The sequence below is a fragment of the Pecten maximus genome, chromosome 12 (assembly GCF_902652985.1).
Source record: "Pecten maximus chromosome 12, xPecMax1.1, whole genome shotgun sequence".
NCBI classification, from domain to species: Eukaryota; Metazoa; Mollusca; class Bivalvia; order Pectinida; family Pectinidae; genus Pecten; species Pecten maximus.
In genome coordinates, this window is record NC_047026.1 from 5,572,514 (window position 1) to 5,593,009 (window position 20,496).

At 32.0% G+C, this 20,496-nt stretch overlaps 2 protein-coding genes across 2 annotated transcripts; both read left to right on the plus strand.

The window, feature by feature from the left end:
- Nucleotides 1–2,912: 2,912 nt before the first annotated feature.
- On the plus strand, nucleotides 2,913–5,990 carry LOC117339741. Its single transcript, XM_033901456.1, has 3 exons — nucleotides 2,913–3,130; nucleotides 5,326–5,406; nucleotides 5,661–5,990. The coding sequence occupies exons 1-3, from the start codon at nucleotides 2,924–2,926 to the stop codon at nucleotides 5,988–5,990; spliced, it is 618 nt and encodes a 205-aa protein (XP_033757347.1). The 5' UTR covers nucleotides 2,913–2,923.
- Nucleotides 5,991–14,172: 8,182 nt separating this feature from the next.
- Nucleotides 14,173–18,931, plus strand: LOC117339701. Its single transcript, XM_033901418.1, has 4 exons — nucleotides 14,173–14,521; nucleotides 15,437–15,660; nucleotides 17,857–17,937; nucleotides 18,192–18,931. Exons 2-4 carry the CDS (start codon nucleotides 15,454–15,456, stop codon nucleotides 18,528–18,530), a joined length of 627 nt encoding a protein of 208 aa, XP_033757309.1. The 5' UTR covers nucleotides 14,173–14,521; nucleotides 15,437–15,453; the 3' UTR covers nucleotides 18,531–18,931.
- The last annotated feature ends 1,565 nt before the right edge of the window (nucleotides 18,932–20,496 follow it).

Here is a 20,496-nt window from a genome sequence, read left to right on the forward strand (position 1 = left end):
TTGGGGGTTATTCTTGGAAAATTTGTTAAATACAAAGTTTAAGGGGTTAAAAATTTTTTTGAGGAAAACAATTTTAATAATTAAAAAATAACTAATTTTGAAAAACCCACCCTAGAAATTTTTTCTTGTGATATTTTAAAGTTTTTTAAAAAACAAATTTTAAACAACTAGTTGCTTTTTTTTGTTAGAAGGTTTAAGAAATACAACTTAGGTTTAAAAACCCCAAATTTTTTTTGGGGAAATTTTTCTAACCAAAAATTTTCAAAGAAAAACAAACTAAATTTCCCTTTTTTTTAAAAGAAAAAAACTTAAAATTAATGGGAATTTTAAAACAAACACTTTCTCCTATTTTACCAAAATAAAAAAAAACCATAACAAATTTTCTCATATTTTTCAACAATTTTTCTATTCAATAAAAAAATTATTTTTTAAAAATTTTGGGGCCCCTTGGGGAAATATTTTTAAAAAAAACCTATAATAGTTTTCCAAAATTTACATACAGAAAGGGTTTTAAAAGGGCAACTCCAAGTTAATGGTTGGAAGTTTTTAAATAAGGGAAATGAAAAAATTTCCCAAATTTTTGGATTTCCTTTTCTTTTTTTTTCGTTTTCAAGAAACAAAAAACAAAAAGTTTAAATAGCATTCTGGGTCTTTTCGAGAAAACAATTTTTTCCTTTTTTTTTTTTTTTTGGTAAAAAGGGCCGTTTCGTGCGTCAATTTTCCCTTTTTTAAAATGGTCAAAAATTTTAAAAAAAACCCCCCAATTAATTTTTTTTTTTTTTAAAAAAAAATTTTTAAAACTTTGAAAATTTATTTAAAAAATAAGTGGTTTTTTTTTCAATTTTAAAGTTTTTAAACTTTTTTTTGGTTTTTCGCATAGGAAATTTTAAAAACCATTTTCAGAATTTAATTTACCCCTTAAAGCATTTTTGGGGTTTTGAAAAAAGTTTTTTTTAAAAAAGCCCAAAAAATTTTTGGTTTTAAAAGTTTTAAAAATAAAAAAAATTATTTTTTTTTTCACAAATATTTTAATTAATTTTTAAAACTTTTATACCCTTTTTAAAGAGAATAAACAATTTTAAAGAAAGAAAGTTTTTTTTTTTTTTTTTTTTTTTTTTTTTTTTTTTTTTTTTTTTTTCTTGAAATAAGGGGTTTTAAATTTTTACGAAAATTTATTTTTTTTTTTTTGGTTTCTTACCTTTTTTTTTGGACATCACCCCAAATGGGGGGTTTGTTTATTTGGGAAAAAAAAAAATTTTTTTTGAAAAATAAAAAGTTTTTTTTCATACTTTTATAAGAAAAAAAAAAAAATAATTTTTTGGTCATTTATTTTTAATGAAAATTTTTTTAAAAAATTTGAAAATCATTCAAAAACAAAGAAATGATTTTTTTCTTTTTTTAAATAAAAAAATTTTCAATTATTGGGTTTTAAAAAACATACCCGAAAAAAAAAAAAAAAAAAGGTATGTCGTTTATAAAGAAAAAAATTTTAACCCAAAAAAAAAAAAAAAAAAAATTTGATACTTTTTTTTTTTTAATTTCAAAAAATAAAAGAAAAAGCGAAAACCGGGGAAAGAATTTAATTTAAAAATCTAACTAAAGGAGGAAATGGGGGCCCCAAATTTTTTAAAATTTTAGCGGAAATAAAAAGCAACTCATAGGCATTTTGCTTTTTTATTTTTAAAATGCATTTCAGTAAAAAAGAACTTTCCCCAAAAAAAAATTTTTTTTTTTGTTTTTTTAAAGAAAAAATTCTTCCCAAGGGGAAACATCCTCAAAAAATTTTAAAAAACAACACTAATGTAACTTTAAAATATGTTTCTAAAACGTTAAAAAATTTAAAAGGAATTAAAAACATTTTTAAAGGGAACCAAAACAAAAAATTTAAAAAGGGGGCAAACGGGAAACAAAAACCCCAAAGGGTGGGGTGAAATTCTACTTTGGGAAAAAAAACCCCGTAAATTTGAGGTTTAAAATTTTTCCTTTGGCAGTGAAATACATTTTAAAAAAAGTTTGGTATATTAATAAAGATTTTTTGGAAAAAAAAAAAACAAAAAAAAAGGAATTCCTTCTAAAAGTATAAAAAATTTTAGGGGTTTTGGGAAAGTACAAGGGAACCAAACCCGATATTAAGGGAATGACAAAAAGAAAATAATACTTTTTGAGGGGAAAAAAATGGGGTCTGTTGTGGAAAAAAAAGCCCGTAAAAAAATTAAAAAAGTTTATAATTCATTAAAGATTTTGAAAAAAAAAAAAAACCCCCCCAATTCACTTAAAAGTATAAATTTTTAGTTTAATTTAGAAAATTTTTTATAACCCCCAAAACGAAAAAATATTGGGAAAATGAAAGAAAATATTGGGAAAAATAAAGGGATTATGTTGATTAATTAAGAAAAAAAGTTTCTATTAGTTATACTGAGAATAAAAAATTTACCCTTTAATTAAATTATTTTGGGGTTTTTTTTTCTTTAAAGTTTTTGCGAAAATTTTTAGAATAGTATTTAATTTTTTTGCTAGGATATTTATAAACAAAAAAAAATTTTTGAGAATGGCAAAAAAATTTTTGGGGGGTTTTTTTTTTTTGGGTTTTTGTTCCAAAGGTGCCAAATTTTGAACCCTTTTACAGTCAGTAATTTTAAAAAAACCAAAAAAAATTAAAATGAAACCACCCTTTTTAAAAATTTGAAAAGCCCGTGATACGAAAGGGGTTTTTTTTTTTTTTTTTTCCTTTTTTGGGTGGTACAATCGGTATGAAGCCAATCAATTTCAAGACTGGCGAAGGCAGTTTTAATCTAAAATCAAAACATTTATATGTTTGTTTGCTTTATCGGCCGTGAACAGCCAGGGTCAATTTGAGGCGGTGTTGGATATGATAGTAATTTAGCCCTTTGATCTATATTTTACAGATATACTGTATTGTTTGATGGTGACAATAGTAGTTTTGGCGGATGCCCGTTTTATTCGCTCCGAAAGGTCAACTTCATACATACCATATGGTCTCAACTCACCGTGTGGGCCCAGCTATAGTGACACTCCTCTGTTCATGCCTATTCGACCTTTACATAGGAATGATGTTCTACCCAAAGTGGAGGAGGCACAAGGCCTAACCAACCAACTCAGGGACAGTTATGTAAGTAGGCGTCGGTAACTTCGATTTGCTGTTTAAGTGACCCCAATTTGTATAAATTGGTATATATACTACTTGACAAATTATTTCTCTCGGTACAACTACGACAGGAAATTCAAATCTATATCTTCGCATCACCAACACATAGTGTAAATAATACATTTTGCTAATAAATAGATTTATGACATAGTAACACAAATGACGAAGGAAGACAAATTATATATATATATCAGTATTCATTTATTGATCTATTTGTTTATTTATTTATTTGTTTATCTATTCATTTGTTGATCTATTTGTTTATTTATTCATTTATTTGTTTATTTATTAGTTTATTTATTTATTTATTTATTTATTTATGAACTCACCATGATGCCTTATCATCATTTTGCCTTATTTTCATATCAATATGAATGCGATTTTGGGGAAGCTACGTAACAAAGGAATACATATTCCTATCACAGTTACGTATATTGTAACATGACATCTAAAGTTTAAATAATATGTTTCCAAAGGTCATATAACACATATAACAAATCATATAAATATCTAAAATATTCTTTAAGAAATATTCTGCATTGAAAATGAAATTATCAAAACTCTAAGTCACTAAAAATATTACAATTTAAAAAATTCAGCTTCACTGACGTCACCTGATACTTGACAAAGGGAAATTTAGAACCCCTGGATTGTAGGTTTGTAGGTCACCTATCGACAGTTAAAACGGAAATGCTTTGAGTATTGAATGACATAAATTATTTTGTTATTGTCAACAAATATATTCACAATAGGGAAATCGAAATAGTGAGGCTCATCAATCAACAAAAAGCATTAAATAAAGGGCACTTTCATAATGATTAGTAGTTTTGTCAGTCGCCTATCGATATTTATAATAAATATCTTTGAGCATTGAACGACCTTAGTATATATAAACTCAAAACACAGTTGTGATGTCACCTATTGTTATAGGCATTATAATAATAACCAGTGGAAAATGTAGGCATTGTCTGCAGCTGTCTTGTAAGTACGCAGAAGACAGCTAGAAGTTACTTATTGAACAACTGCAGGTAACTTAATGGATAGTCACGGCCTTCGTTGGCGATTGCATATATTGAAACTGTACAATATTGACACAAAACGGGATGTAATTTAATAAATAAAGATACAAGCTCAAACTCCTTATGCACCTCTGTCAATAATTTTAGGTAGTAGTTTTCGGCTAACATCATAAACGTATTCTCAAATTACGTGTTAAGAATACGGAAATCGTAACAATAACAATTATCACACAATAGAAAATAACATTTGTTCATAGTAAAGGTCTAGTGATTGCACTGTAAAAATAAAGTCCACTTTTAGACATTATTTGATTAAAAGATATAATCAAAACTGCATCATATATCGATTATGTCGATTTTTGACTTGAGGAAAGTGCTTATGAAGAAAAAATTTGCGGTATTATCAGATTTTAACAAAATGTGTCTAGAATATGACCATATATTCGTATCGCCATTCATATTTTTCTGAAAACAAGAGAATAAAGATTCTCACATCCTTCACATGGTTATCCGGCGGTTGCTAGGGAAAAGATAAATCGATCTTACACAGCGGGTAAAGACAGCCGGCACGCGTTATATGACGCTGCTCCCCATCAAGTAACGGCATCATTTTACGTTGAGTAACCAAGTCGTAAATTATGACGTCATCAATTTTGACGCACATTCCAAGGTGCATTGAAGATAGTGCGATAAAAAAACATTCATAAAAATTACATTTGCTTGCAAGTATGTGAGAAAAATAATCAAACATGAGTCTGTTTAGCGAACAAGGATATCTGAACCCTCGTGTAAGAGTTTGGCTGGCCAGCACTCGGCGAGCCTCGTCCTGACTGGCCAAACTCTGACACTCGTGTTGATATATCCCTGTCCGTGGAACAGACCCATGTTAGATTTTATTAGCGGCAATTATTCGTAGGAAGGAAACTTTTCGTAAGAACTGGTATAATTAAAGAGGTTTTCAAAATCTACATTCTACTATTTCCTTTCCTGAAGTACTTGTCTGCTACTCTGATTAAATCGTCAATCTTGTTCTGATTAAGTTGTATCAGTAACTGGTATTAAAGATTGGGTGGTACTAGACTATGTGGATGAGACCTATGCTGTATCATTATGTAGACGCTGACTTTTTTACTTTTCCAGGAAATGATGCCATTGCCTGAGATTTACTCTGAGGAAGTGATAGGACTGCCTGGACCAGAAGAAATATCTGCCTCTCAAAACGTAAGTTCAGTCTCTCTGACCGAAATCAGAGAGAGTATTTATAAGTCTTATTACTCTGATAACAAGTGATATAGTGTATTTTTCAGCATCATTGATTTATTATAGATGTAATATATATGCCTTGAGTATGTGATGTGTTGATGGACAAAATTATTTTGATATAATCATAAATTCGAAACTCTAAAAGCTGTATTCCGGATATAACAGAAACTATCTTCATTTTGTATACTGGTACGTTTTATATTACATTACAGGTGACTATTGATTACATCATTGTCTCCCACCTACTTGTGTTTGTCGACATAGTCTGTACAGACAACACTATTCCACGTGATATCCTGCATCCACATCGACGCGCCCTCTGGCAGCAACTCCGCTTAGAAATACTCAACTTCCTGTGTAGCATGCACGGGACAATGGCCCAGGTCCCTCATGTCTCGAATGATATCACCCTTCCATGTGTCAGAGAGGCTTCCTGTAATGGTCCACGCTCGGGATTTACACGTGACAGTCGAAACTTCCTTATAGCCAGTGCTGTCCGGGACGTGTTTAGTCGCCTCCAGCACAAATACAGTTTGTTATGAAACCAGTAGTCCGGCAGAAAAATTAATAATCCTTTGTCATCATTTATAATCAGCGACTCAAGAGGAAACTAACTTTGCAGCATTTTTGTTAAATTTCGGAATGTGATTCGTCGTGTGACATTTGTTCCCTTTCTCATTGATGACGTGATTTAGTTGTTTTTAATTTGTAAGTCCAGTAAACATACTCATTGTTGGCATTAGTGAGTTTACGTATGTATTAATTTTGCCCTTTATTTTTGGATTTGTCCTCCGCGCATTTTAAACATGGTTGCTTTGTATATTAAGTTTTGTTTACTACTGCCGATGACTCGTAGATGTATTTTTCATTGAAGAACTTACCTTTATTTTATAGGTGGAATATACATTTTATCAATTACGAATATTTTTCAGTTATTATTTTTACTTTGAATTAAAACACATATCACAACATATTTCGTGTTTTCTGTTGTTTTTATCATGTTTCAATTATTAAAATGAGTTTTGATGAAGAAATGTCTCAGATGATTTGTAGTAAGTAGATTGTTTTCCCTTCATGAATACGGATCCGCTCATATTATTGTATTCGTTGATGACGGATGTGATTTTCAAATATCCCCCTCTGAAACTTTACACCGTGTCGTGTATATATGAAAAAGTTATATTTACATATTAGTTTTTTTCATATTTACTCTTTCCGTCAGCTGTTGATATCAGTTGCAAAAAATTATGATAATGTGAACAAGATTTTGAACGTAATTTTGAATAGCTCCACGAATTAGATAATGAAACACCTTTAAATCACCCCGGTTATCATAACCCAGTGTGTTTTTATCGTACTGACAGAGTATAGGCGAAATATCAGTATACGCATCTAATGCATTGAAAACTAAATCTCGTAATGATCTTAATGTTGATAGAGTTGAAAGTGTTGGATCGAAATGTCTTTCAAAAAGATACATTTTTTGTTCGGAACATTTTACAGACCCCAAATTCAAATGTTCAACTCTGGATTAAAATTGAGCAATCTGTTGTTCGAGCTTTTAACACAGGAATCTCTGATATTGTTATAACAGGAGATTTTAACGTAAACCTATTTCAAAATCATCCCCACAAGGGACATTTATGTAATATTCTGGATACATACAACCTTACACAATTAGTAAACAAATGCACTCATTTTACTGAAAATACTTTCTTTATGCTAGACCTTATTCTTTTCAGTAACCCTGAAATACTACAACGAACATTTGTCGTTGAGTCATTTCTAGAGCAACCATTACGATACCATTGTCCTGTATTTGGAATATATAATGTTAATAAAACCTTTGACTGTAATGAAATAGATGAGTCTTGTAAAAAATTTTGACGTATTAGATAGTATTTCCCATGCTTGTATCCCGAATAAAAAGAATGCTGTTAAAATAGAGATCTGCCTTGGATGTGTTACGACATTAAAAGACTGATTACAATACGTAAAAAAAATACATAAAAAGGCAAAAAAAACTAATATAAAACGTGACTGCTTAGAGTTTAAACATACTCGCAATAAGTGCGTCAACCTAATTAGGCAGTCTAAAGAAAATTATTTAAAAAAAACTAATTAGAACTATCTGTCCCAAATTGTTCCACCAAGTCATGGTGGAAAATCCTCTAAAAGTTCACCAAAATAGATACAGACAAAACTAGCGTTCCAGTTATAAGTAGTGACGGTCTTTATTATGATGAAGATAGTGATAAAGCCATAACTTTTAACTGATATGTTTCTAGCCAATATTACGTTGATGACTCGATAACTCTGCCACCGTACTTCCGGGAGATGACTCGTGTATCTCTTCTACCAAGCTTAGTCATATTACGGTAACAAGTAATGATGTAAAGGATTATTGGTTAATCTGGATCAGTCTAAATCAGTTGGACCCGATTTAGTCATCCTCAAAGTATTAAAAGAGACTGCTGATGTTCTTTGTAATCCCCTACCCCGTTTCTTCAATAAATGCCTTACCATGTCAAAAGTCCCGTCGTCATGGAAACAACTAATGTCATAAGTGTATATAAAAAAGGAAACCGTGATGACACTAAGAATTATTGTCCGATATCTCTATTAGATGTCTATTAAAAGTATTTGAACGTTGTATATTCAAACACATGTAAAATTTCCTTTGTCAAAATAGTCTTATTACTAGCTGTCAATCGGGGTTCACACCTGGTTGCTCTACTATAAACCAATTACTCAGTATATCTAACGACTCTAGACTCAGGCAAAGAAATCCGTGCAGTATTTTGCGACATCAGTAAAGCTTTCGTTTCCGATATAAATTCAATGATAAAACAGTTTGCCTATGATACGTCTTTGTATATGGCTGAAGAAAATCCTATAACGACACATGGAATTCTAGAATCGGACTTGGAAAAAATAAATGCATGGTCACGTCAGTCGCTTGAAGTTTTTAACCCTAATAAATCGGAAACCATCACCATCATCAGAAAAAATACACCTCAAAATCATCCTTTCCTTCATATGAACCAAGTTCCTATAAATAATGTATCTTTCCATCAGCACATCGAAGTCTTTTTCTCTTCCAAAGGTAGTTTGACAGACCCATGTCCCTGTCAACTACATTATAACTAAAACTAAACTCAACTGCATGCTAACATTATAATTCCAACTTGATAGGAACACTTAAAGAGGCTTACCCGCAGACGGACCGGTAAACGGCACATCTCCGATCACTAAATAAACGTCAGTACACGTTTCTATGTGACAAAATTTGAGGCTTTCCGACTTTATTTCTTGAAAACAATTACAGAATATGTATTTAAAAGACGTTTTAAAACTCAACCTGAGAGGGAAATATATGGAATATAACGGCAAATCTTCTTTGTAAATCGCCGCTGCCTTTGAAGTTACACTGTGCGGCACTGTGCACGTGCTTGTTTCTTTGATGTGTCAATCAAATTAGACTCCACTTTATAGCGGGGACTTATTGCGGGTTGCGATTAAATAAATAATATTTAAAAAATGAGGTTTTAATATCACTTTTCAGCGTTTTATAAGGAAAATAAAATGAAAAACTCAACAATTCCAACAATCTGTCATGTGTAAAAAATCTTTTTCTATTGGCCAATTTTTCTGATCTCTCTGCGGGCAAGCCTCTTTAACAATCAATCTATTTTTTTCATTTATTAGATCTTGCTAGGTTTATTGAATGGATAGTGAAGAAGTCTGGGAAGATATCATTGGATCATTATTTAGATGATGTCTTGTTTGCTGGTAGAGCTAACACAGGAAGATGTGGCATTTTGATGGGAGAGTTTGGGGAAGTTTGTGATGAACTTGGTATTCCTATTGCTAGAGAGAAAACAGAGGGCCCCAGAACTATACTGATATTTTTAGGGTTAGAAAAAGTATGGAGATATTGTGTGGGGAAATATACCGTATGAACTTGGGCAAAAAACTTGAAAACCTCAATATTGAAGCAGCCCGTATTGTAACAGGTGAAACTAAATTAGTAAGCATTGAACAACTTTTTATAAAATCAGGCTGGGTCAGCTTATTTGTTCGGAGGCAAATTCATGTAATTATTCAATTCTATAAAATGGTTTAACAATATACACCAGAGTATCTATATAGCCTCATCCCGAGTACTGTATCTGAAGGTCATCAGTATGATACAGGTAACTCGGACCATACTTTAATTATATCAATATTGTGCAAAACCTATTTTTATAAACTATCTTTCCTACCTTCTGTTATAGATCAGTGGAATAGTCTTCCACAAAATGTTCGCTCAAATCCGCCTACTGCTGCTTTAAAATTTTACCTTCAAAAGCAATACACTAAGAAAACGCCCATATATTGTAGTTTAGGTACCAGTAAGGGTCAAATATAACATGCACGACTACAAATTAGTGTAGCTATTTAAATGACCATTTATTTGCAAAAAAAATGTCTTTGTCTCCGTTATGTATATGCGGTGAAATCGAAGACATTGACAAGCATTTTTTATTAGATTGTAGAAGATACGGTCAAATAAGAAGACGCTACCTACATTGTTTGCGTTATGATGTTAATCTAGAATTTCTACTTTTTGGAGAGGAATGTTTTTCTTTATCTGATAATAAAATAATATTTCTAACTGGACAGGATCACTTACTTAAAACTGGAAAGTTTTCTTCAGTAGAGTAATATGACATGTAAACATGAAGAATATAGAGGATATTGAATGGTTTTCCGTTCAATATAACATATATTTCACGAGTATGACAGAATATCGATATTTTCACGAGTGCGAAGCACGAGTAAAAAATATCGAAATATTCTGTCATAACTTTTATTGTATACTTAGTAATAAATACAGGTTTTTTCGCATATGCATTATGGAGCCAAATCTCCCGATCCGTAATCCTTACCCTATGCATTATTGATTCAGTAATGCACCCCAAACCCTGTATTGGCCCTCTTCGCGGAACACCTCTAAATTTTGCGTCTCATCAAACTATTCGGGTCTCTCGGGTTTTGACGTTAGCTCAATTAACAATTATAGCCATGCTTCACATAACCAGCAAAAGCAAATGTCTGCAATTTTGACCAGTTATCATTCTAAATCAGCGTTGGGTCATGGAATGGACCATACAAATGCTGAAACAGTAACTTTCAATCAGGAGATTCGAACCTCCCAGGAACTTGTTGAGGAAGTGCTAAATGATATACACAGATTTGAATATCAAGAGATGAATGTAGCGAAACCTTCTGTCGTTCCTGTTAATGATCATGAGGCAAAGAATGTTGAATTTGCAAAATCAATTTTGAGTGGGGCAACTATAACTGGAAATGTGATATTTAATTTCTGTTCAAAGCAATGTGATGATCAGGAAGCAAGTACATGTAGGGGCAGGAAAAGAGCAAGGATGATAATTGACAGTGATTCTGACTGATTCAAATCAATGTTTATTCTTGATCCTTGATCAGTGACATGGTAGAAACACCTTTGGAAAGGAACTTATTTAGAAATCATTATAAATTTGACAGATATGAACTTCATAAAGACTTAAAAAACTTCAATATTATAAAGTGTTTATAATTCAATACATTAAAAATTTGAATCTGATTTTTCTTGTCAAGTTATAATAGTTGTTTTGATTAATGTTCTGTGATTTATTACTAAGAATACAATAAATTGAATAAAACATACCTTTTTCCATATCGGACCCAATATTGGCCCCGAGACCCCAATATTGGCCCAAGGATTGGGGTCTCGGGGCCAATATTGGGTCCGATATGGAAAAAGGTATGTATTATTCTCTATATATTTTTACTGCAAAACTTATATTTTCACTGCAAAATCTTATATTTTAACTGCTCATCGCTGCAGTGAAAATATAACTTTTATTAGTTTGATAAATTTCTATATTCTACTGGCAAAATGCAATAAATGATTAAATTTCACCCCAAAGCTTGACTTTAAGTTTAGATTAGTGTTGTTGCCATTAATCATTGGTAAACACGTTTGCGAGTGAGTGTTTGTGGATGAATGGTGTTATCATGTACTGAAGTTATAAGTGTCTGTTTAGTAATGGTGATAGGTTTACATAAGTGTCTGTTTAGTAATGGTGATAGGTTTACATAAGTGTCTGTTTAGTAATGGTGATAGGTTTACATAAGTGTCTGTTTAATAATGGTGATAGGTTTACATAAGTGTCTGTTTAGTAATGGTGATAGGTTTACATAAGTGTCTGTTTAGTAATGGTGATAGGTTTACATAAGTGTCTGTTTAGTAATGGTGATAGTTTTACATAAGTGTCTGTTTAGTAATGGTGATAGGTTTACATAAGTGTCTGTTTAGTAATGGTGATAGGTTTACATAAGTGTCTGTTTAGTAATGGTGATAGTTTTACATAAGTGTCTGTTTAATAATGGTGATAGGTTTACATAAGTGTCTGTGACACTTGTTCCTATTTCCCAGTGAAATATTGTACAATGTATCATTATGCTTGAAATGAAATAACAGAAAGTTTAAACTAGAAGCAGGTTGAGGAAGCTTGGATGCTGCTATCGAGAAAAAGAATGTTTACCTAAGGAAAATGATCAAACTTAGAGGAATTGATTACATAACACACATTGATAGTATTGACTTATGCAGACTGGTCTGTAGTGATCTCAAATAGCATGTACAAATGTACACACACGATCGACATGGTCAAAAATTCCTTTATGTTACAGATAACAAGTCCTTTAATATATCTAAAATGTAGCTGTAATTCTTGACAAAACATTAAATCTCTCTCTTGTGATAACTTCAGCTTCATATAAAAACGAACATAACGAGACTGAGTTGCTTATTTTTCATGACTATATGAAGAGTTTATAGGACAGTCTTACAATCAGATGTTTAAAAATACGCACCATTTGTCATTGGTAAAATTTCTCCAAAACATTCTCCAGTATAGTTCACACCTACATACATAATTCATCCTTCATTCAAAAGAAAACTTCTAAAACGGTCAATGGGGAAATGGCAACGAAACCACTAAGTATCTCAATAATTTTGACAAAATGGCGACGATAACACGTTCTCATAGTTTTCATCAACCAGCATTTTCATATTCAATTCATGACAGGGAAAATCTATTTTTTCAATTGGTTGGTTGTTCCCTACTAAAGTGGAGTGTACATCATAATTGCTGAGAACCGAGGCACAGCCATCCATGACTCGAGTCCTTCCACTCATGAGATACAGACCAATAGATCCATAACGACAGACATGCCATAGGTCCTCCAGCCTTGCGTTTGCGAAGCTTGTTAAATTTTAATTGAATTATGAGTCTTTTACAATTTCCATCCAGATTTTGGCATTTCCTTTTATCTTCTTTGTTTTTTCTTGTTCTATCAACGGCAAGTTCTAAAAGCACGAAACGTTTGTACAATGCAGTATATTTCATTCTGTCTTTCTAGAAGAGCGAAACATTTTGGTTCTTCTGTATCAGTCTTTTTGTTTCGAAATGCGTCAATATTGTGTGAGATTTAAAATTGTTTGATCTACAAATGGGAAGAGAAACAATACATTCTTTTTTGCAAAATATGAGTTTATTATTTTAATCAATACGACCTAATTGATTAATTCAAATAAATCAGAGTGGTTTCTATCAGAATCTTATAAAGAAGAGTAAACTTGTTTTTGTTTTTTGTCTTGAAGTACGGGTGCATTAACCATGTTCACGATAGAATTTATATTTGGAGATTCCATTACGCAGTTCTGTAATGATTCACGCTGTCTCATTTTGATGTCAAAGTAAAGAAACCCCCTTTGATGGGTACAGTGATAAAAATAAAACATCACTATATTATAATACACCGAGAATATAATTTTAACATATCGTAATTAGTGTTTTACTGATTTTATGATATTTTACAGATTTTAATAAATCAATTTCATCAAAAATGAAAGAAACTGATCAGTTTTCGCTTTTTTTCCTCAAAATTCATTTAATTGAAAACACCAATTTCTCATTGGACATAAGACATAACGAAAAAATATACAATTTCACCCGAAAAAAAAATTGATTAATTTTTTTTTTTTTTTCATATTTCAATAAAATAAAACGACACTGCACGCAAGCATCTACACGCTGGTGAAAGTTAATTTGTGGTAATTTTGAGGAAATCTAACTGAAATTGTTAAGTTAGAGACAATAGGCCACCAACGTGGTGATTTTCATTAATTTTCATGGCCAGGAAAGATGAACAAAGCAACTCATCAGGTTTCACTTTCTGCTGATTTATTTTTGAATGCTAATATTCAGCTAAATGAATAAGCAGACATATCCATACACGAAAAACAAGAACTATGATTTTTTTTTTGATTTTTTTAAATGAAGAAAAATGTTGCTTAACCTATAGTGTGAGGTTATAACATCAACTGCAAATAAATAAACTAAACAATCCAGCGAAATAAATGCTAACGTTTATATAATATGTAATACTACACAAACTGTTACAAAGAATTAAACGTTGAATAATGAAAATCACGACTACTGTATCAAGCCTCTTAGGATACTTAACAAAACAATAACAATTGACAAAAGGGGCGAAACGGGAAGCATATATTAACAAATCTCACTACAGGAGAGTGAGGAAGTACATCTAAACTCAACAATTATGAGCGAAATAAAACACGCCGAACATCATATCGCACTAGAGTTTACATTTTATTCTCTTGATGTCATGTCAGTAACAGTAACATTCGTGCCAAAAATGTTTCGGTATATGTAATAACACGTATCAATTCTTACGGAAAGAAACATTCTCAAAATACACTACACTAATGGAGACTAATGGATATGTCCGTTCTAGAAGAGCCTGATGAAAAAATATTTACGGGAATTTGGAAAGACATATCAAAGGGATACCATACATCGATATTATGTTACATCGACGGATCCCAAACTACTGACCAAACCTCAAGGGTGCAGCGTGGTATTTCTGACGTGGAAAATAACTGCCGTCATGAGGTGTGGAAAATCAAAATGTGACAGTGGAAATCACACTTGATAACGTATGTATAATTTCCATTGAAACGATATTTGAAAAAAAAGCAAAAAAAAACCGCAATATCACTTATAAAAGTATAACATTTTCACAGTTTATTTCACTGACAATTGTTTACTTAACGAGAACCAACCAACGACAATAGAATATTTAGAAGAAATGACAAAGAGAAACTACTTTGAGAGAAATACAATGCGAGGTACTGTTGATGTCAAGCTCCGTCATATGTATAAAAACATGTTTCTATATAATAGTCTACTACATAGAGATAGTATATATAATGTTAAGACACAATTCTAACTTACATGTATTTAAATAGGTGGTGTTGAATATTTAATACAAATAGTTTATAAGATTTTATGCGATAATATTTAGATATGTATGTATTTCATTATTTATTGGATCATATGAGTATATGAGTTGATATAACATGACGACAAAAGTCTCATTATTGATGTTATATACTGCAGACATAAATATTTTAGCGGTAGTCTTATTTTGGCGTTTTCTGCTCTTAAAGTGTTGCGCTAAATTATGATCACGCTATTTACACTGTCTATGTGATATTCCTAAAAAAAAGAAAATATGAGAATGAGCTAATGCTGCATTTCGCCAATTTGTTAAAATTTGTAAATGCGCGAAAATTCGAGTACGCCCAAATGAAACCGTTTACAGTATCAGACTCAAGATGTATAAAATTCGAAATTAAAATGAATACCACTTTGAATGTAATGCCTCTCTGTGATCGATTGTTGTACAATCGGTATGAAGCCAATCAATTTCAAGACTGGCGAAGGCAGTTTTAATCTAAAATCAAAACACTTTATATGTTTGTTTGCTTTATCGGCCGTGAACAGCCAGGGTCAATTTGAGGCGGTGTTGGATATGATAGTAATTTAGCCCTTTGATCTATATTTTACAGATATACTGTATTGTTTGATGGTGACAATAGTAGTTTTGGCGGATGCCCGTTTTATTCGCTCCGAAAGGTCAACTTCATACATACCATATGGTCTCAACTCACCGTGTGGGCCCAGCTATAGTGACACTCCTCTGTTCATGCCTATTCGACCTTTACATAGGAATGATGTTCTACCCAAAGTGGAGGAGGCACAAGGCCTAACCAACCAACTCAGGGACAGTTATGTAAGTAGGCGTCGGTAACTTCGATTTGCTGTTTAAGTGACCCCAATTTGTATAAATTGGTATATATACTACTTGACAAATTATTTCTCTCGGTACAACTACGACAGGAAATTCAAATCTATATCTTCGCATCACCAACACATAGTGTAAATAATACATTTTGCTAATAAATAGATTTATGACATAGTAACACAAATGACGAAGGAAGACAAATTATATATATATATCAGTATTCATTTATTGATCTATTTGTTTATTTATTTATTTGTTTATCTATTCATTTGTTGATCTATTTGTTTATTTATTCATTTATTTGTTTATTTATTAGTTTATTTATTTATTTATTTATTTATTTATGAACTCACCATGATGCCTTATCATCATTTTGCCTTATTTTCATATCAATATGAATGCGATTTTGGGGAAGCTACGTAACAAAGGAATACATATTCCTATCACAGTTACGTATATTGTAACATGACATCTAAAGTTTAAATAATATGTTTCCAAAGGTCATATAACACATATAACAAATCATATAAATATCTAAAATATTCTTTAAGAAATATTCTGCATTGAAAATGAAATAATCAAAACTCTAAGTCACTAAAAATATTACAATTTAAAAAATTCAGCTTCACTGACGTCACCTGATACTTGACAAAGGGAAATTTAGAACCCCTGGATTGTAGGTTTGTAGGTCACCTATCGACAGTTAAAACGGAAATGCTTTGAGTATTGAATGACATAAATTATTTTGTTATTGTCAACAAATATATTCACAATAGGGAAATCGAAATAGTGAGGCTCATCAATCAACAAAAAGCATTAAATAAAGGGCACTTTCATAATGATTAGTAGTTTTGTCAGTCGCCTATCGATATTTATAATAAATATCTTTGAGCATTGAACGACCTTAGTATATATAAACTCAAAACACAGTTGTGATGTCACCTATTGTTATAGGCATTATAATAATATCCAGTGGAAAATGTAGGCATTGTCTGCAGCTGTCTTGTAAGTACGCAGAAGACAGCTAGAAGTTACTTATTGAACAACTGCAGGTAACTTAATGGACAGTCACGGCCTTCGTTGGCGATTGCATATATTGAAACTGTACAATATTGACACAAAACGGGATGTAATTTAATAAATAAAGATACAAGCTCAAACTCCTTATGCACCTCTGTCAATAATTTTAGGTAGTAGTTTTCGGCTAACATCATAAACGTATTCTCAAATTACGTGTTAAGAATACGGAAATCGTAACAATAACAATTATCACACAATAGAAAATAACATTTGTTCATAGTAAAGGTCTAGTGATTGCACTGTAAAAATGAAGTCCACTTTTAGACATTATTTGATTAAAAGATATAATCAAAACTGCATCATATATCGATTATGTCGATTTTTGACTTGAGGAAAGTGCTTATGAAGAAATAATTTGCGGTATTATCAGATTTTAACAAAATGTGTCTAGAATATGACCATATATTCGTATCGCCATTCATATTTTTCTGAAAACAAGAGAATAAAGATTCTCACATCCTTCACATGGTTATCCGGCGGTTGCTAGGGAAAAGATAAATCGATCTTACACAGCGGGTAAAGACAGCCGGCACGCGTTATATGACGCTGCTCCCCATCAAGTAACGGCATCATTTTACGTTGAGTAACCAAGTCGTAAATTATGACGTCATCAATTTTGACGCACATTCCAAGGTGCATTGAAGATAGTGCGATAAAAAAACATTCATAAAAATTACATTTGCTTGCAAGTATGTGAGAAAAATAATCAAACATGAGTCTGTTTAGCGAACAAGGATATCTGAACCCTCGTGTAAGAGTTTGGCTGGCCAGCACTCGGCGAGCCTCGTCCTGACTGGCCAAACTCTGACACTCGTGTTGATATATCCCTGTCCGTGGAACAGACCCATGTTAGATTTTATTAGCGGCAATTATTCGTAGGAAGGAAACTTTTCGTAAGAACTGGTATAATTAAAGAGGTTTTCAAAATCTACATTCTACTATTTCCTTTCCTGAAGTACTTGTCTGCTACTCTCATTAAATCGTCAATCTTGTTCTGATTAAGTTGTATCAGTAACTGGTATTAAAGATTGGGTGGTACTTGACTATGTGGATGAGTCCTATGCTGTATCATTATGTAGACGCTGACTTTTTTTACTTTTCCAGGAAATGATGCCATTGCCTGAGATTTACTCTGAGGAAGTGATAGGACTGCCTGGACCAGAAGAAATATCTGCCTCTCAAAACGTAAGTTCAGTCTCTCTGACCGAAATCAGAGAGAGTATTTATAAGTCTTATTACTCTGATAACAAGTGATATAGCGTATTTTTCAGCATCATTGATTTATTATAGATGTAATATATATGCCTTGAGTATGTGATGTGTTGATGGACAAAATTATTTTGATATAATCATAAATTCGAAACTCTAAAAGCTGTATTCCGGATATAACAGAAACTATCTTCATTTTGTATACTGGTACGTTTTATATTATATTACAGGTGACTATTGATTACATCATTGTCTCCCACCTACTTGTGTTTGTCGACATAGTCTGTACAGACAACACTATTCCACGTGATATCCTGCATCCACATCGACGCGCCCTCTGGCAGCAACTCCGCTTAGAAATACTCAACTTCCTGTGTAGCATGCACGGGACAATGGCCCAGGTCCCTCATGTCTCGAATGATATCACCCTTCCATGTGTCAGAGAGGCTTCCTGTAATGGTCCACGCTCGGGATTTACACGTGACAGTCGAAACTTCCTTATAGCCAGTGCTGTCCGGGACGTGTTTAGTCGCCTCCAGCACAAATACAGTTTGTTATCAAACCAGTAGTCCGGCAGAAAAATTAATAATCCTTTGTCATCATTTATAATCAGCGACTCAAGAGGAAACTAACTTTGCAGCATTTTTGTTAAATTTCGGAATGTGATTCGTCGTGTGACATTTGTTCCCTTTCTCATTGATGACGTGATTTAGTTGTTTTTAATTTGTAAGTCCAGTAAACATACTCATTGTTGGCATTAGTGAGTTTACGTATGTATTAATTTTGCCCTTTATTTTTGGATTTGTCCTCCGCGCATTTTAAACATGGTTGCTTTGTATATTAAGTTTTGTTTACTACTGCCGATGACTCGTAGATGTATTTTACATTGAAGAACTTACCTTTATTTTATAGGTGGAATATACATTTTATCAATTACGAATATTTTTCAGTTATTATTTTTACTTTGAATTAAAACACATATCACAACATATTTCGTGTTTTCTGTTGTTTTTATCATGTTTCAATTATTAAAATGAGTTTTGATGAAGAAATGTCTCAGATGATTTGGAGTAAGTAGATTATTTTCCGTTCATGAATACGGATCCGCTCATATTATTGCATTCGTTGATGACGGATGTGATTTTCAAATCTCCCCCTCTGAAACTTTACACCGTGTCGTGTATATATGAAAAAGTTATATTTACATATTAGTTTTTTTCATATTTACTCTTTCCGTCAGCTGTTGATATCAGTTGCAAAAAACTATGATAATGTGAACAAGATTTTGAACGTAATTTTGAATAGCTCCACGATTCAAATAATGACACACCTTTAAATCACCCCGGTTATCATAACCCAGTGTGTTTTTATCGTAATGACAGAGTATAGGCGAAATATCAGTATACGCATCTAATGCATTGAAAACTAAATCTCGTAATGATCTTAATGTTGATGGAGTTGAAAGTGTTGGATCGAAATGTCTTTCATAAAGATACATTTTTTGTTCGGAACATTTTACAGACCCCAAATTCAAATGTTCAACTACGGAGTAAAATTGAGCAATCTAATGATCGAGCTTTTAACACAGGAATCTCTGATATTGTTATAACAGGAGATTTTAACGTAAACCTATTTCAAAATCATCCCCACAAGGGACATTTATGTAATATTCTGGATACATACAACCTTACACAATTAGTAAACAAATGTACTCATTTTACTGAAAATACTTTCTTTATGCTAGACCTTATTCTTTTCAGTAACCCTGAAATACTACAACGAACATTTGTCGTTGAGTCATTTCTAGAGCAACCATTACGATACCATTGTCCTGTATTTGGAATATATAATGTTACTAAAACCTTTGACTGTAATGAAATAGATGAGTCTTGTAAAAACACTGACGTATTAGATAGTATTTCCCATGCTTGTATCCCGAATAAAAAGAATGCTGTTAAAATAGAGATCTGCCTTGGATGTGTTACGACATTAAAAGATTGATTACAATACGTAAAAAAAATACATAAAAAGGCAAAAAAAACTAATATAAAACGTGACTGCTTAGAGTTTAAACATACTCGCAATAAGTGCGTCAACCTAATTAGGCAGTCTAAAGAAAATTATTTAAAAAAAAACTAATTAGAACTATCTGTCCCAAATTGTTCCACCAAGTCATGGTGGAAAATCCTCTAAAAGTTCACCAAAATAGATACAGACAAAACTAGCGTTCCAGTTATAAGTAGTGACGGTCTTTATTATGATGAAGATAGTGATAAAGCCATCACTTTTAACTGATATGTTTCTAGCCAATATTACGTTGATGACTCGATAACTCTGCCACCGTACTTCCGGGAGATGACTCGTGTATCTCTTCTACCAAGCTTAGTCATATTACGGTAACAAGTAATGATGTAAAGGATTATTGGTTAATCTGGATAAGTCTTAAGAAGTTTGACCCGATTTAGTCATCCTCAAAGTATTAAAAGAGACTGCTGATGTTCTTTGTAATCCCCTACCACGTTTCTTCAATAAATG

Excerpts from the sequence above, each read along its gene's own strand:
- LOC117339701 (XM_033901418.1), top strand. The coding sequence starts at position 15,454 with ATGGTGACAATAGTAGTTTTGGCGGATGCCCGTTTTATTCGCTCCGAA. Across the intron at positions 15,661-17,856 it reads ACCAACTCAGGGACAGTTAT|GAAATGATGCCATTGCCTGA; the intron begins GTAAGTAGGCGT and ends TTACTTTTCCAG. Across the intron at positions 17,938-18,191 it reads AAATATCTGCCTCTCAAAAC|GTGACTATTGATTACATCAT; the intron begins GTAAGTTCAGTC and ends ATTATATTACAG.
- LOC117339741 (XM_033901456.1), top strand. The coding sequence starts at position 2,924 with ATGGTGACAATAGTAGTTTTGGCGGATGCCCGTTTTATTCGCTCCGAA. Across the intron at positions 3,131-5,325 it reads ACCAACTCAGGGACAGTTAT|GAAATGATGCCATTGCCTGA; the intron begins GTAAGTAGGCGT and ends TTACTTTTCCAG. Across the intron at positions 5,407-5,660 it reads AAATATCTGCCTCTCAAAAC|GTGACTATTGATTACATCAT; the intron begins GTAAGTTCAGTC and ends ATTACATTACAG.